Source organism: Erinaceus europaeus, chromosome 9, assembly GCF_950295315.1.
Source record: "Erinaceus europaeus chromosome 9, mEriEur2.1, whole genome shotgun sequence".
Classification (NCBI taxonomy): domain Eukaryota; kingdom Metazoa; phylum Chordata; class Mammalia; order Eulipotyphla; family Erinaceidae; genus Erinaceus; species Erinaceus europaeus.
Genome location: NC_080170.1, coordinates 119,285,059 through 119,299,828, shown reverse-complemented (window position 1 = coordinate 119,299,828; position 14,770 = coordinate 119,285,059). Strand labels below are relative to the sequence as shown.

Sequence of the window (14,770 nt, the reverse complement as noted above, 5' to 3'; positions counted from 1 at the left end):
GGTGTGTCTAAAACACTCTCACCCCCAGCCTACGTCCCCCTCCATCATGCACCTGGACCTGAAAGCCGCGCCCCCCCCTCAAGAGTACATCACCACTGATGTTTATAATTTTCTTTTCAATTCTACTTTTTCTTTCTTTGGTAACTAAGACAATGTATGTCAGAGGCTACATATATTTTTCAGTGATCTTTTCTCTCTTAAAAACATATATGAAATTATAAATATTACATATATTGGTCTGAACTGAACTAAAATCTAACTTCTGAACTACTCTTTCTTTTCCTTTCTCTGGGTTCCTTTTGCTTAACTGCCTGATAATGTGAATGGTGAGTGTCTTTTTCAATAATGCCGCTTGTGTCTGCCATCGCATGGGAGGAAACAGCATTTTAAGCATCAAATCACTGTTACTTTTTTTTTAGGGATAAAAATTACAGTTTTTTCCCCCTAAAAGGCAAGAGTTTTTTTGTTTATTTTTTATTTTATTTGTAAAAAGGAAACACTGACAAAACCATAGGTTAAGAGGGGTACAACTCCATACAATTCCCACCACCAGAACTCCATATCCCATCCCATCCCTTGATAGCTTTCCTATTTTTTAAAAAATATTTTATTTATTTATTCATGAAGATAGAAGGGAAGAGAGAGAGAGAGAGAGAGAACAAACCAGACATCACTCTGGTACATGTGCGGCCAGGGATTGAACTCAGGACCTCATGCTTGAGAATCCCAATGCTTTATCCACTGCACCACCTCCTGGACCACAGCTTTCCTATTCTTTAACCCTTTGGGAGTATGGACCCAAGGTCATTGTGGGATGCAGACGGTGGAAGGTCTGGCTTCTGTAATTGCTTCCCAGCTGAACATGGGTGTTGACAGGTCCATCCATACACCCAACCTGTTTTTTTTTTTTAAAGTAATGACCAAGATCTGTAAGATTGAAATAAATCTTTATGATAGTTAATACACCTACGTAGAGTATATGCTTATTAAAAATTATTGTCAACACTTTCACTGCAGGAATTGACTAGTCCTTACATAGACAATAAAACAAACTAATGTATAAACTGTAGTCGACATGTAACATGAACTTACGAACTGTAATTATAACTCCCATGTTAGACTACATTTTCATTCTTACATTCACTTGTAGTTTTACTAAGATAAGTTATTTAGGACCAATCTCAATTTCGCTTTTCTACTGTTAAATACTTTGAAGTTTTTCTAAGAGCATGTTTTAATGCATTATGACCTTTCTTCCTCTGCTTCTCTCCTACCTCACCCCAAATGTAAAAGTCAGGGTGTCAGAAATACATGCTGTGTTTAAGTAAGCATGCTTCTGTTTATTTCTTTTATTGCACATGTTTTTTTCAGCACCTTCTGCTCTAGGTGTCATTCATGGGTGCAGTTGTAGTGCTAAGCTTTTCTAGCTCTGTGTGGGGGACTATTATCTAAAAGGGGGCAAAGTAATGGCACCTCGAGCCTTTCTAATGTGATGGTTCCATATTCAAAGTATAATGATCAGGCCCTTATTATTACAGTCAAATAACATAAAAGCAATTGAAGGGTTCAGAATGCCTGCTCAGTGAACCTAGCGGTATTTAGAGTGAAAGCCCATGATCCTTTCTCCCCTAACAGGCTGGAAAGTTAAAAGATGGTGCTCGTTCTGTTACTAGAACAATTCAGAATAACTTCTTTGACAGCTCCAAGCAAGAGGCCATTGATGTTTTGCTACTGGGAAATACTCTAAATAGTGACTTAGCTGACAAAGCTCGAGCACTTTTAACTACTGGAAGTTTGCGTGGTATGCATACTTACTTTTTATTTTATCTGCTTTATATTATTTATATTCCTACTGAAAGTCCAAGAAGTTAATGTGAATCTATTTGCACAAGAAAGTTTGAGTTTGAGTTAATTAAATAGTTTGGAAGGAGTTTCTGTCATTGTGATTTTTTTTTTAAATTGCATTTCCAACAGATGTTTATTCCTATAAAAATGCTTCTATCATCACTGTTATTATTAAGCCACAAATTATTGCCCATGCATGTTTTCTTTTTTAAGATAATGATGCGGGGTGGGTAAATAAATTATGTATCATTAACACAAGACTTACTTTTTTTTAGAATATTCAGCTGTTATTTTTAGTAAAGCAATTAATAACCTAAGTATATAGAAAAATGCTTGTTAGGAAAAAAAACTAACACCTGTATTCGTTATTTTGCTAATCACCACCCCAAAAGTTTCTTTTATTTTATTTTTACCTTTTAATTGCTGTTGTCTGAGCAAGCATTTATTTATTCCCTTTTCCTCCCCTCCCCCCACGCTGCTACCAGGATTTCATGTCTGCACAAGTCCATCACTCCCAGTGGACTATGTGTGCATGTGCAGACAGACAGAGGGAGAGAGGTGGGGGGATGGAGGCAGAGATACAGCAGGGCTTGAAGCCAGGTCCTTGCACATCGTAAGGTATTTGCTCTACCAAGTGAGCCATCTCATAACCTTGCTAATAATAGCTCTACTTTTAAATTTTCTATTTGTGTAAGGGGTACCAGGGGCACTGCTGTGGCTCAGCGCCATCACTATGAATCCACCTGTTTCCTGTGGCCTTTTCCCCCTTCTCTTTGACAGGACAGAGAGAAATTGAGAGGGGCTGGGGAGAGAGGAAAACAGACACCTGCGGACCTACTTTACCACTTTGGAAGATTCCCCCTGCAGGTGGGGGCTGCAGGACTTGAACCCTGATCTTTGCTCAGAGGCCCCACTACCTCAGCCTCCACAATAATATTTTTAAAGCTCATATTCTTGAATGCTATTATTCCCAATTTAATACTTGATATAAATATATGGCTTTCAGGATAGCTATCTTTTACCATGTTTTTTTATTATTATTAAAATACAAAAATTTTAGCTCATATAGATTAGCCTATGTAATGGTGTCTCAGGAAGATTCAATATTCGTTACAGATCTTAGTTAAATTTCTTTAGTTCCCTCCCCATCTCCACACTTTAACTTTTAGCATGTATTCTGTTCTCACATCAATATATTTTTGGATAACTACTTGATCAAAGAAGCCATCTTGGATTTTTTGAGTTTTCATGGTGCTGGAGGCAGTTAATTACAGTTAGCCCTGGAGGGACCTGACTGAGACCTGCTAGAGCTCTAAAAAGCAAAATCTGATCTCAGGTACAGCTTTGAACTCCAGGCTTTCTTCCTGGCTTCCAGCTGGAGAGACCTAACTGATGGGTGTCTTTGCTCTTTCCAGCCTGTGCCTGTCTTCATATGACAGAATGAATAAGCAAATTTTAGTTTCTTGCATATTTTACTCTATGAAAAGTAAACCTTAAAAAACCAGCGTAGCCAGTTCTGAGAACAAGAATGGAAATCGGTTCCAGCTCGATCATTTATTAGGGGGCAGTGAGCAGAATGTCAGCTCTGCATCAGTTGACACGTGACTTCATCGGTGGCAATACTAAGCAAACAGAGAAATGTACACAGCAGAACTGAGATGGATAGAAGCCTCCAGCACATACACGTTCCTACACGCACATGCAGACGCCCCTGCCTCGTTACCATATGTGTCCTGAGCAGCACCCTCTGCGTCTCCTGTTCAAACTTTTCACCCAGTTTCATTACAGCTAGTCATGAGCTACGCCCTCATGACACTTAGCTGATATGAGCAGACGTCAAGTCTTTTCCAAGGCATATTTGTGTATTGATTAACTAGCCAACACGTTCAAAACAGCAGCTGCTGTTTTTATGAGATGCCTGTCTTCCTTGAAGTATCACTGCAGAGCTTTTAACCTCTTGTTTCCCCATAAACTCTGTGACTGGGATTCTGCAGTTGTATTTAGCATGGTGATCTATTTTTTGATTACATGTTTTGTTATAAGTAAACCAATCGTACTTGTGAACTGCTAAGTCTCAGAGGGATTACTCAATGTAGATATTGGGGCACTCTCTTTTTCAATATCTCCTAGTTCCTGGATTTTCAGGTTCAAAGTCCCCTTATGTGTTTGTCCTCTCTCCCTCCCTCTCCTCTCTTTCTCACTTCCCCTTTCTCCCTTCTCCCCTCTCCGCATGTAGGAACAGGCTGATAAGCAGGCCTACCACATTCTGATAGTGAAAGTCTGGACATAACTGAATCACCATAGAATTTTTCTTAGACGCAGAAGGTGTCGGTGACTCATTGCCATCTATTTTTAATCATTGCTGCCCTATAGCCATCAGTAGAAGTAAAATTATCACACTGACTTCAGAGTAAAAAGTGCGGCCCTGGGAGGGAAGGTGCTTTGTCGTGACACTCTAGAGTTTACCTGTGACTTGCTGTTTCACTAACGACCTTTTGTTTTCTTCTTGATGCATCCGTAGTTTCTGAACAGACATTACAGTCAGGTACAGTATAGACAACCTGTAAATAAAAACCATGTTCCCCTTATTTTTCAAATGTTGGTTTTGTAAATAAGTAAAGCCACAGCAGTGCAAACATTGCCCTCAATTCTAACTTAGTCAAATCGAAACCCTGTCTTATCTGAGGAAACATTTTAATTTGATAAAATTACTTACTTCACTAAGAAGGAAAAATGAAATGACCTTTACCCTCCTGTAACAAATGTTTATCTCTGAGTAAATATAGCACATAGAGTTCTCATTTCACTTTTCCATTTTACTAGACACACCAGTTGAATGTTATGCCTTACTCCTAATAGACTGGTAGGTGAAAATGAATGTCTGCTATAATCGAGATACCCAACAGTGTATCGTACACATCATGATTAATTAATAAGGCTCTGGCTCATGGACTATTTTCTGTAAATATCTCTGTAAAATATAGTATGCCATGAATTTGAAATCACTAAGATTGCTTACAAAGCTAGAAGGGTTAAGTGTTCAAAACTTTGTTGTTGCATTCATCCGGGCTTATGCTCTCATCCCCTGGGCCAGCCAGGTCTTTGTTCTTATCTTTAAACACAAATCTGTAGCTAAAAAACAAACACTAAATCTTGCCCGAAGTTTGGTGGGAGAACTTACCTTTTCTTCATTTTGTTTAAGAATAGACATCAGTTAATTTTTGTTTTGTTTAGCTGTTGTGGATTTTTCGGAAACGATTGAAAATCCCCCCCCCTTTTTTTTTTTGAGAAGAATGAAGGAAGAAAACACTGGAGATGCATTTGAGCGGTCTAAGAAGGACTGTTCTCTGAAATGGTGAAGTGTGTAGATCTGGACATCTGGTAGACTGGAGACTCATTATTTATTTCTTGTGCGCATTAAGGTGCCAAATAAAAAATCAACTAGAAAAGTTCTTAACATTTTTGTCCATTTAAAGACAGGCTTTATTACTTCATCCAGCATAACAAGATGTTTTTTTTTTATTTCTTTATTGGGGAGTTAAAGTTTTACATTTGACAATAAATACAGTAGTTTGTGCATGCATAAAAGCAGAGGGTAGAGAGCATAATGGTTATGCAAACATGAGCATCCACCAAGATGTTTTTGTTCACATAGCTCCCCACTTGTCTTGCTGAACATTTTAGTCATTACATAACTTGTGTGTTGGTAAAAAATAAAATTAAAAAAAGGCTGAAGAAGGGCGGTAGCACAGAGGGTTAAGCACACGTGGCGCAAAGCGCGAGGACTGGCGTAGGGATCCTGGTTCGAGCCCCCAGCTCCCCACCTGCAACAGAGTCGCTTCACAGGCGGTGAAGCAGGTCTGCAGGTGTCTGTCTTTCTCTCCCCCTCTCTGTCTTCCCCTCCTCTCTCCATTTCTCTCCGTCCTATCCAACAATGACAACATCAATAACAACAATAAAACAACAAGGGCAACAAAGGGAATTAATAAGTAAATATTTAAAAGAAAAGTGACACTGCTTTAAAAAAAAAAAAAAGACTAAAGAAGCCATCTTCTTAGTAGTAACAATAGTAGTGACTTCAGTTGCACAGACCAGTGATAAACCGTTCCACTAATTGTAATTTATCAGGGTACAGTCAGCTCTTAATTAGCCAAAACAACAGACCAGAGCAAGTCACCTGCTTTCATTACTAACCGGCATCTCTGTGTATAAAAACCAGATAACAAGAGGGCTAGAAATCTGTCAGTCTCATGGAACAAAAGGAGTATCTCATCACTGAAATCACAGTTTTTAAAAGAAGATTCAGAGGTCAAAACTAACTTCCTAACAGTAATACTAAGATGTGTTTGCCTTCTTCACTCTCAGAATCCTTCCACAAAACAGTGGGATCTTAGTGTCAGAAAGCATGAATAGCATAGGGAATAAGATCCTGTGGTGGAAGGTGAAGACGATCTTTCTTTTCCTCACAGCAGTTAAGCACCAGCGGAGTGGGTGTTCTCTGTTTTTAGATTTGCTCTCCTGCTACATTTCTATCCACTTTAAGTAGCTTAACCAAAGTGAAGTCTGATTTACAAGAAAAAATGATAGTGTAAAAACCTGTGTAGAAAAGGGTTCAGGACTCAGGAAGGATGGATTCTTTAAGCATATAGACTAGGCACTAGAACCACCCCAGTTAGCAAAGTTCTTCTCTTGGGGTGCCTCCGTTCTTGTGAGGTGCAGACAGGTGTTTGGTGGGCAACTCAGCAAAGCATGTCGTGTGTAGAGGGTGGTGAGTTAGAGAGCAGAATAAAGCAAAGAGAGGATGGGGCAGTAGGGGCAGAAGGAGATCTTGTCAAGGTGGTTGTGGACAAGTATAGAGCTGAAGGTGAAAAACCGTGTTGCAGGCAGTGAACAGCTAGTGCCAGGACCCTGTGGTCGCAGAAGGCTTGCTTCTCTTTGAAACAGCGGGGGGAGCCAGTGGCTGAGTAGTGAATCAGCAGGGAAGGGGTGACAGATGGCGGGGTAGGCAAAGCTGATAGGTCATTGTTAGGACCTGGGCCTCTACTCTGAGATGGAGAGCACTTTGCAGTGACTGTTGTCAGTGTTTAATCTCCTCCATTATTCATCGAGACACCTCTCCAACACTCAGAAGCTTAAATGTAAACATCCTTAAATATTTTGAGAGGTAGAGTTTATCCTCTTACCAGCCCCCCCCACCAGTGAACATGAAAGCTGGTTGCTATATTCCTGAAAATGTCGTTACAAAATAATGTGGTGTTTCACTGGAACACTCCTTAATTCTGCATGTTTTACAATAGCTTTCTTTTATTTTGACGACCCTATTTGACACGGTCACTCTTGGTTCATTTGTTTTTAGTGAAATGCATCATGCTGGGCTTTGTGTTCAAAGCTGGTCCCTTTTGTGCCTGTGCATGTGTCTTAGGCTTGTTGCTACTGCCGTTGACTCTTGTACGTCATCCCTCAGTTAGGAAAATCAGTTCTTCTGAGTGGTTAACACAGCTAAACTGCTGTTACGTTTTGTTTTCAACTAGCCTCTTCAAAAGTGCTAAAGAGCATGTGTGAGAATTTCTACAAGTACTCAAAGCCCAAGAAGATTCGAGTGTGTGTTGGGACCTGGAACGTGAACGGAGGGAAGCAGTTCCGCAGTATTGCCTTTAAGAACCAGACTCTCACTGACTGGCTTCTTGATGCACCCAAGTTAGCTGGCGTCCAGGAGTTTCAAGGTTGGTGAGGTTTTGTTAGCTTGTTTTTAATTAAGGAGATGTTTTGTTTATTTATTTATTTTAATTTCTAAAATTATATTTATCGGATAAAGATAGCCAGAAATCTAGAGAGAAGGGAGAGAGAGAGAGGGAGAGAGACAGAGAGACACTTAAAGCCCTGCTTCACCACTCGCAAAGCTTTCTGTCTTCAGGTAGAGACTGGGCGCTTGAACCTGGGTCCCTGTACATTGTAACATGTTCACTTAACCAGGTGCGCCGCCAGTCGGTGGCCTGGAAATGTTTCATGAAACTGTTGTTTCACATCTCCCCAAATACGTGTCTGTGCGCTTTACCCACCCCGGCGCCATCTCTCTCCAGTAAGAGACCCTGGGCCCTCCGGCATCATCTCCCCAAATACATGTCTGTGCACTTTACCCACCCCGGCGCCATCTCTCTCCAGTAAGAGACCCTGGGCCCTCCGGCATCTTTTAGCCCCGCCCACCTTCCTCTTTAGTGCCCTCGGGTCTCTGAAATAGATCAAGGATTTGTTAAGATCTCACCCTGTCTTTTCCTTTGCTTTGTTTCTTAAATCCCATCCAGTGAGAGACGCCCCAGCATCACATATGCCAGAGAACACTCTGGTTCTCTCTTTCTCATTAGTACCTAAATAAAGTCTTTTTAAAAATTAAAACAAATAGATTGATATCTTTTCTCTTTTTCTTTATTTTTTTTCTTTTTTTGCCTCCAGGTTTATGTTGGGGCTCAGTGCCTGCACCACGAATCCATTATTCTTGGAGGCTGTTTATTTTTCCCATTTGTTGCCCTTGTTGTTTTATCATTGTTATTATTATTGTTGTTGTTGTTGATATCCTTGTTGGATAGGACAGAAAGAAATGGAGAGAGGAGGGGAGATGGGGAGAGAAAGATAGACACCTGCAGACCTGCTTCACTACCTGTGAAGCGACCCTCCTGTGGGTGGGGAGTCAGGGGTCTCGAACCAGAATCCTAACGCCGATCTTTGTGCTTCACACCATGTGTGCTTTACCCGCTGCACTACCACCCAACCCCTGATTAATATCTTTCAAGCCAGCCTCTGTATAAGAAAAAACTAATTGTGGGAGTCGGGCGATAGCGCAGCGGGTTAAGTGCAGGTGGCGCAAAGCGCAAGGACGGGCGTTAGGATCCCTGTTCGAGCTCCCGGCTCCTCACCTGCAGGGGAATCGATTCACAGGTAGTGAAGCAGGTCTGCAGGTGTCTCTCTTTCTCTCCCCCTCTCTGTCTTCCCATCCTCTATTTCTCTCTGTCCTATCCAACAACAACGAATCAGTAACAATGACAGTAATAACTACAACAATAAAACAACAAGGGCAACAAAAGGGAATAAATAAATATTTTTTTAAAAACATTCTGTTTTATGCTTTCTGAACTGCAACTAAGCAAGTTTATATGTAATTGATCTTTTGAGTTTCTTCAGTATGTTTCAGTTTTCAAATCCAGTCCTCAGTTTAGCTGCTGATAAATATTTAAGAGTGGATCATGAAAAGTCTTTAAAACTTTTTACTATCTACTGTTGTTGTTGTAATTTTCAACAGTGCTGGTTTTGGGACCAGGCTGTGGCACATCCAGTAGAGAACATAAGTCACTGTAAGTAAGGACCCTGGTTCAAGCCCCTGGTTCCTACCTGCAGAGAGTAAGGTTCCTGAGTGCTGGGACAGAGCTGCAAGTACCTTTCTCTCCTCTATCCCTTTCTGGTTTTCTCTTTCTTTTTGTCTCCAGGGTTATTGCTAGGGCTTGGTGCCTGCACTACGAATCCACTGCTCCTGTGGCCATTTTTTTCGATAAGACAGAAAGAAATTGAGAGGGGAGGGGGAGATAGAGAGGGAGAGAGAAAGACACCTGCAGACCTGTTTCACCACTTGTGAAGTGACCCCCCTGCAGGTGGGGAGCCGGGGGCTGGAACTGGGACCCTTGCGTGGGTCCTTGTGCTTCATACTATGCGCTTAACCTGGCATAACCTGGCACACCATTGCCTTGCCTTGCCCCCCGTTTCCCCTATTTCTTTTTTCTTTTCTTTTTTTTTTTTTGAAATCTTTATTTGAGAGAGACAGACACCTGTAACACTGCTTTACCACTTGCAAAGCTTTCCCCTTGCAGGTGGGAACTGGGGGGTTGAACCTGGGTCCTTAACGCATTGTAACATGTGCACTCAACCAGGCGCGCCACCACCCAGCCCCTGTTTTCCCTATTTCTATCAGACAGACTGACTGACTGAGACACACACGCACACATGCACAAAAACAAAACGAAACTGGGAGCAGTGTCACACTTGGTTGAACACACACGTTATCATGTACAAGGAGCTGGGTTCAAGGAGCCCTCGATCCCATATGGGGAGGGGGGTGTTTCACTAGTGATGAAACAGTGCTGCAGGTGTGTCTCTGTCTTTCTCCCTCCCTATTCCCCTTCCCTCTCCATTTGTCTCTGTCTTTCATAAACAAATAAACAAGTTTTAAATACTGCTGATCTTTTCCATGAAAAATTTGGTTGTCACTCAGTTTGAGCATTCTGCCACCAGACTATAATTAGCCAGAACTAAATGCTAAGTTGAGAATGTCTTATTATAATTTTTTACTAGAATCTTAAGTTTGAAGCCTTAAAAGAAAAGCATCTTTAGTTACTTTGCACCCAGTATGAAATACAGAGGTGCTGGATGTAGCATATAGTGTGATAGACAGGTGTCACCTTCCGAGTTGTCTTTCACCTGCCATATCTGAAGCCCTGGGGTTCTCCTCCTGCTTTTATTAAAATGGCCATTCCTGCTTACGGTGACTCTACTTGGATGCTACAGGTTGTAGTAGGGATAACAACACTATTGTTAGAATAGTAATAATGTAACCATGAACACTGCAGTTCTTAGTACTTTCTGTTTGCTTAGTTAATCCTTAACACAGACCTGTTACATGGACACTGTTAGCATTGCAGTCTCACAGGTGAGAAAACTGAGGCACAGCCTGGAAGTGACCTGTCCGGGCACGCGCAGTCGGTGGTGGCAAAACCAGGACTCCGGCTGCTTGACTCCGAGGTTTTTGTGCCACGCCACATTTTTGTGTTTGAGCTTGGGCAAGTAGGTTAGGTTCTTCAAAGCCTTGCATCCTTGTCTGTAAATAAAAGGCAAAAATAATCTGTCCCCTCAGGTGCTTGTACGTACCTTGTGTAGTAGCATTCAGTAATCTTAATTTTTAAAGTATTTTATTTATTGGATAGAGATAGAAGTTGAGAGGGAAGGAAGAGAGAGAGAGAGAGGGAGAGAGAGAGAGAGAGAGAGAGAGAGAGAGAGAGAGACACCTCCACACTACTCCACCACTGTGGAGCCCTCCACCCCTACCCCTGCCCCCGCAGGTAGGAACCTGAGTCCTTCAGCATGGTAACATATGCACCACTCTTACTTTTTTTATTTTTTATTTATTTATGATAACATATGCACCACTCTTTTTTATTATTTATTTATTTATTCCTTTTTGTTGCCCTTATTGTTTTATTCTTTTTTTTTTATTTTTTATTTAAGAAAGGATTAATGAACAAAAACATAAGGTAGGAGGGGTACAACTCCACACAATTCCCACCACCCAATCTCCATAACCCACCCCCTCCCATGATAGCTTTCCCATTCTCTAGCCCTCTGGGAGCATGGACCCAGGGTCATTGAGGGTTGCAAAAGGTAGAAGGTCTGGCTTCTGTAATTGCTTCCCCACTGAACATGGGCGTTGACTGGTCGGTCCATACTCCCAGTCTGCCTCTCTCTTTCCCTAGTAAGGTGTGTCTCTGGGAAGCTGAGCTCCAGGACACATTGGTGGGGTCTTCAATCCAGGGAAGCCTGGCCAGCATCCTGGTGGCATCTGGAACCTGGTGATTGAAAAGAGAGTTAACATACGAAGCCAAACAATTTGTTGAGCAATCATGGATCCCAAGCTTGGAATAGTGGAGAGGAAGTGTTAGGGAGGTACTCACTTCTACTTTCAGGTATATATTTTGCAGTAGTTTATAGATGCGTGTGCACATAAGCTCTCTCTCACAGAAACTGGTGTATATCTAGGTTATGGGACTTTGTTAGAAAGTGAACTACCTGAGATGAAATTAGAGTGTACTATAAAAGGAAAGGTCTCACCCGAGTAATGAAGCTGAAGGGTTGTCATTCCACACGTGAAGTCTCTGGACACAGTCTGAGGTGAAGCATGTTGAGGTGGCAATCGTTGCGTTGGTTAGGTTGTGATCGGCGGATGCAATATTATTTGGTTTGGATTGGGAGATGCATACGGGAAAGTGGGCCCTATCCAAGGGTTCCAGGACTGGGGGAAGTAGGGGCTCTATAGTGGAGATGTGAGGTTCCTGCTGTCTTAGGGTTCAAAAAGACAATCGATAGTTAATGTTATCATCACATTATTTGTTAGTTGGGTTAACTTTGAAAAGTCCTTTTGTTATGGTTTGCTGTACAGTATCCAGTATCTTGTATATAGCTGTGCTATTGGATGCTTCTAATCTACTTGGTCTAGGCTTTTGAGAGAGTCCACATATCAAATACACAGCCTATATAAGAAAAGGATTCAGTTTGTGTTTTGAGAAACTTTGAGACATACAATTGATTTTCCCCCTCTCATATTAATTAACTACTGATTTATATGTCTACATTTTGCTAGGAGCATACATAAACACCATTCCCACCACCAAAGGATTGTGACCCATCCCTCCCGCCCACTCCCACCCCCCGCTGGCCCAGGAAGCTGCATGTCTACCCCTCACCACTGGGTTTTTACTTTGGTGCCCTACTTACAATTTGATCAGGTCCTGCTTTTAGTTTCCCTTTCAGATCTTCTTAATCAACTTCTGTTATTGTTTTATTCTTATAGTTGTTATTGATGTCGTTGTTTTTGGATAGGACAGAGAGAAATGGAGAGAGGAGGGAAAGCCAGAGAGGGGGAGAGAAAGACAGACACCTGCAAACCTGCTTCACCGCCTGTGAAGCGGCTCCCCTGCAGGTGGGGAGCCAGGTGCTCGAACCGGGATCCTTCCGATGGTGGGGAGCCACTTCACAGGTGGTGAAGCAGGTCTGCAGGTGTATACCTTGCCCCTTGAGTCACTGCTCATTTCCCTAGGAAATAATCAGAAAAAAAGAAAAGAAAAGAAGGAAGAAAGAAATCAAGCCTGAGGCTTTCATGATTGAACATGGAAACTCTTCTCCCAGCTGTTGCTTGAGTCTGAGAAGATGGCTTCTCAGCCACCCTATTGTCTGTGCCCCTCCTGAAGAGTTCCTTTACGTTTCCAAATAGAGATGCACACGGTTTCCTCTGCTCTCCACGGTACACGCTTTAGCAAGAGTCCTTTGAAAATGATTTCTGAAAGGACTAGAGTGTCTTCAAGAATAGCGATCTGTGAAGCAAATTTAGGGTATCTGGAAAGAAGAAATGATAAGGAACTGTGTGCCACTTGTAGGTTTTGCCTCTAGTTTGAATTTGGCTAAAGTTGACCCACAGAAATGAAGTCTGCTTTGTTTATGACATCTCTGTTGTGCTTAAAAATGTTTTTTGGGTTCTTCATTGTAGATAAAAAAAGCAAGCCAACGGATATATTTGCGATTGGATTTGAAGAAATGGTAGAGCTGAATGCCGGAAATATCGTGAACGCAAGGTGAGCCCGAGAAGTGACCTAAAACACACACCAAGTTTCGCACTTGAGCTTGAGGGCAGATAACTAAGTAGCTCTTAAAAGGATAGATCGAGACGATTTATATAACACTGCTATTTAAAATGTGAATTCAGAGTTCTCAGCCTGTTGGCTTGGAGATCTTTTTATACTCTGCAGGGCCCTGGTGCTGGGAAAGTGAGCCGCTGTGCTGCTCAGTGACTATTCTGATCTTCATATGAGCTCTGCTGCTCAGTGACTATATTCTGATCTTCATATGAGCTGTGCTGCTCAGTGACTATATTCTGATCTTCATATGAGCTCTGATGCTCAGTGACTATATTCTGATCTTTATATGAGCTGTGCTGCTCAGTGACTGGATTCTGATCTTCATGTGAGCTGTGCTGCTCAGTGACTATATTCTGATCTTCATATGAGCTGTGCTACTCAGTGACTATATTCTGATCGTCATATGAGCTGTGCTGCTCAGTGACTGGATTCTTCCGATCGTCATATGAGCTGTGCTGCTCAGTGACTGGATTCTGATCTTCATATGAGCTGTGCTGCTCAGTGACTGGATTCTGATCTTCATGTGAGCTGTGCTGCTCAGTGACTATATTCTGATCTTCATATGAGCTGTGCTGCTCAGTGACTATATTCTGATCTTCATATGAGCTGTGCTGCTCAGTGACTATATTCTGATCTTCATATGAGCTGTGCTGCTCAGTGACTATATTCTGATCTTCATATGAGCTGTGCTGCTCAGTAACTGGATTCTGATATTTATGTGAGCTGTGCTGCTCAGTGACTATATTCTGATCTTCATGTGAGCTGTGCTACTCAGTGACTATATTCTGATCTTCATATGAGCTGTGCTGCTCAGTGACTATATTCTGATCTTCATATAAGCTGTGCTACTCAGTGACTATATTCTGATCTTCATATGAGCTGTGCTACTCAGTGACTATATTCTGATCTTCATGTGAGCTGTGCTGCTCAGTGACTATATTCTGATCTTCATATGAACTGTGCTGCTCAGTGACTATATTCTGATCTTCATATGAGCTGTGCTACTCAGTAACTGGATTCTGATCTTTATGTGAGCTGTGCTGCTCAGTGACTATATTCTGATCTTCATATGAGCTGTGCTGCTCAGTGACTGGATTCTGATCTTCATATGAGCTGTGCTACTCAGTGACTATATTCTGATCTTCATGTGAGCTGTGCTACTCAGTAACTGGATTCTGATCTTTATGTGAGCTGTGCTGCTCAGTGACTATATTCTGATCTTCATATGAGCTGTGCTGCTCAGTGACTGGATTCTGATCTTCATGTGAGCTGTGCTGCTCAGTGACTATATTCTGATCTTCATATGAGCTGTGCTACTCAGTGACTATATTCTGATCTTTATGTGAGCTGTGCTGCTCAGTAACTGGATTCTGATCTTCATGTGAGCTGTGCTGCTCAGTGACTATATTCTGATCTTCGTATGAGCTGTGCTGCTCAGTGACTATATTCTGATCTTCATATGAGCTGTGCTGCTCAGT

General features: G+C 41.8%; 1 protein-coding gene across 17 annotated transcripts in view; it reads left to right on the top strand.

The window, feature by feature from the left end:
• SYNJ1 (synaptojanin 1) overlaps positions 1–14,770 on the top strand; it is a 111,926-nt gene that overhangs the window by 65,279 nt on the left and 31,877 nt on the right. For 9 of the 17 annotated variants that reach the window (XM_060198610.1, XM_060198607.1, XM_060198606.1 and 6 more), the window contains exons 12-15: positions 1,645–1,801; positions 4,367–4,390; positions 7,377–7,568; positions 13,145–13,229. In XM_060198610.1, the coding sequence (XP_060054593.1) occupies positions 1,645–1,801; positions 4,367–4,390; positions 7,377–7,568; positions 13,145–13,229 (458 nt within the window). Of the gene's footprint in view, positions 1–1,635; positions 1,802–4,366; positions 4,391–7,376; positions 7,569–13,144; positions 13,230–14,770 lie in introns of all 17 variants that reach the window. The other 8 variants (XM_060198612.1, XM_060198609.1, XM_060198619.1 and 5 more) reach the window with 3 other exon arrangements.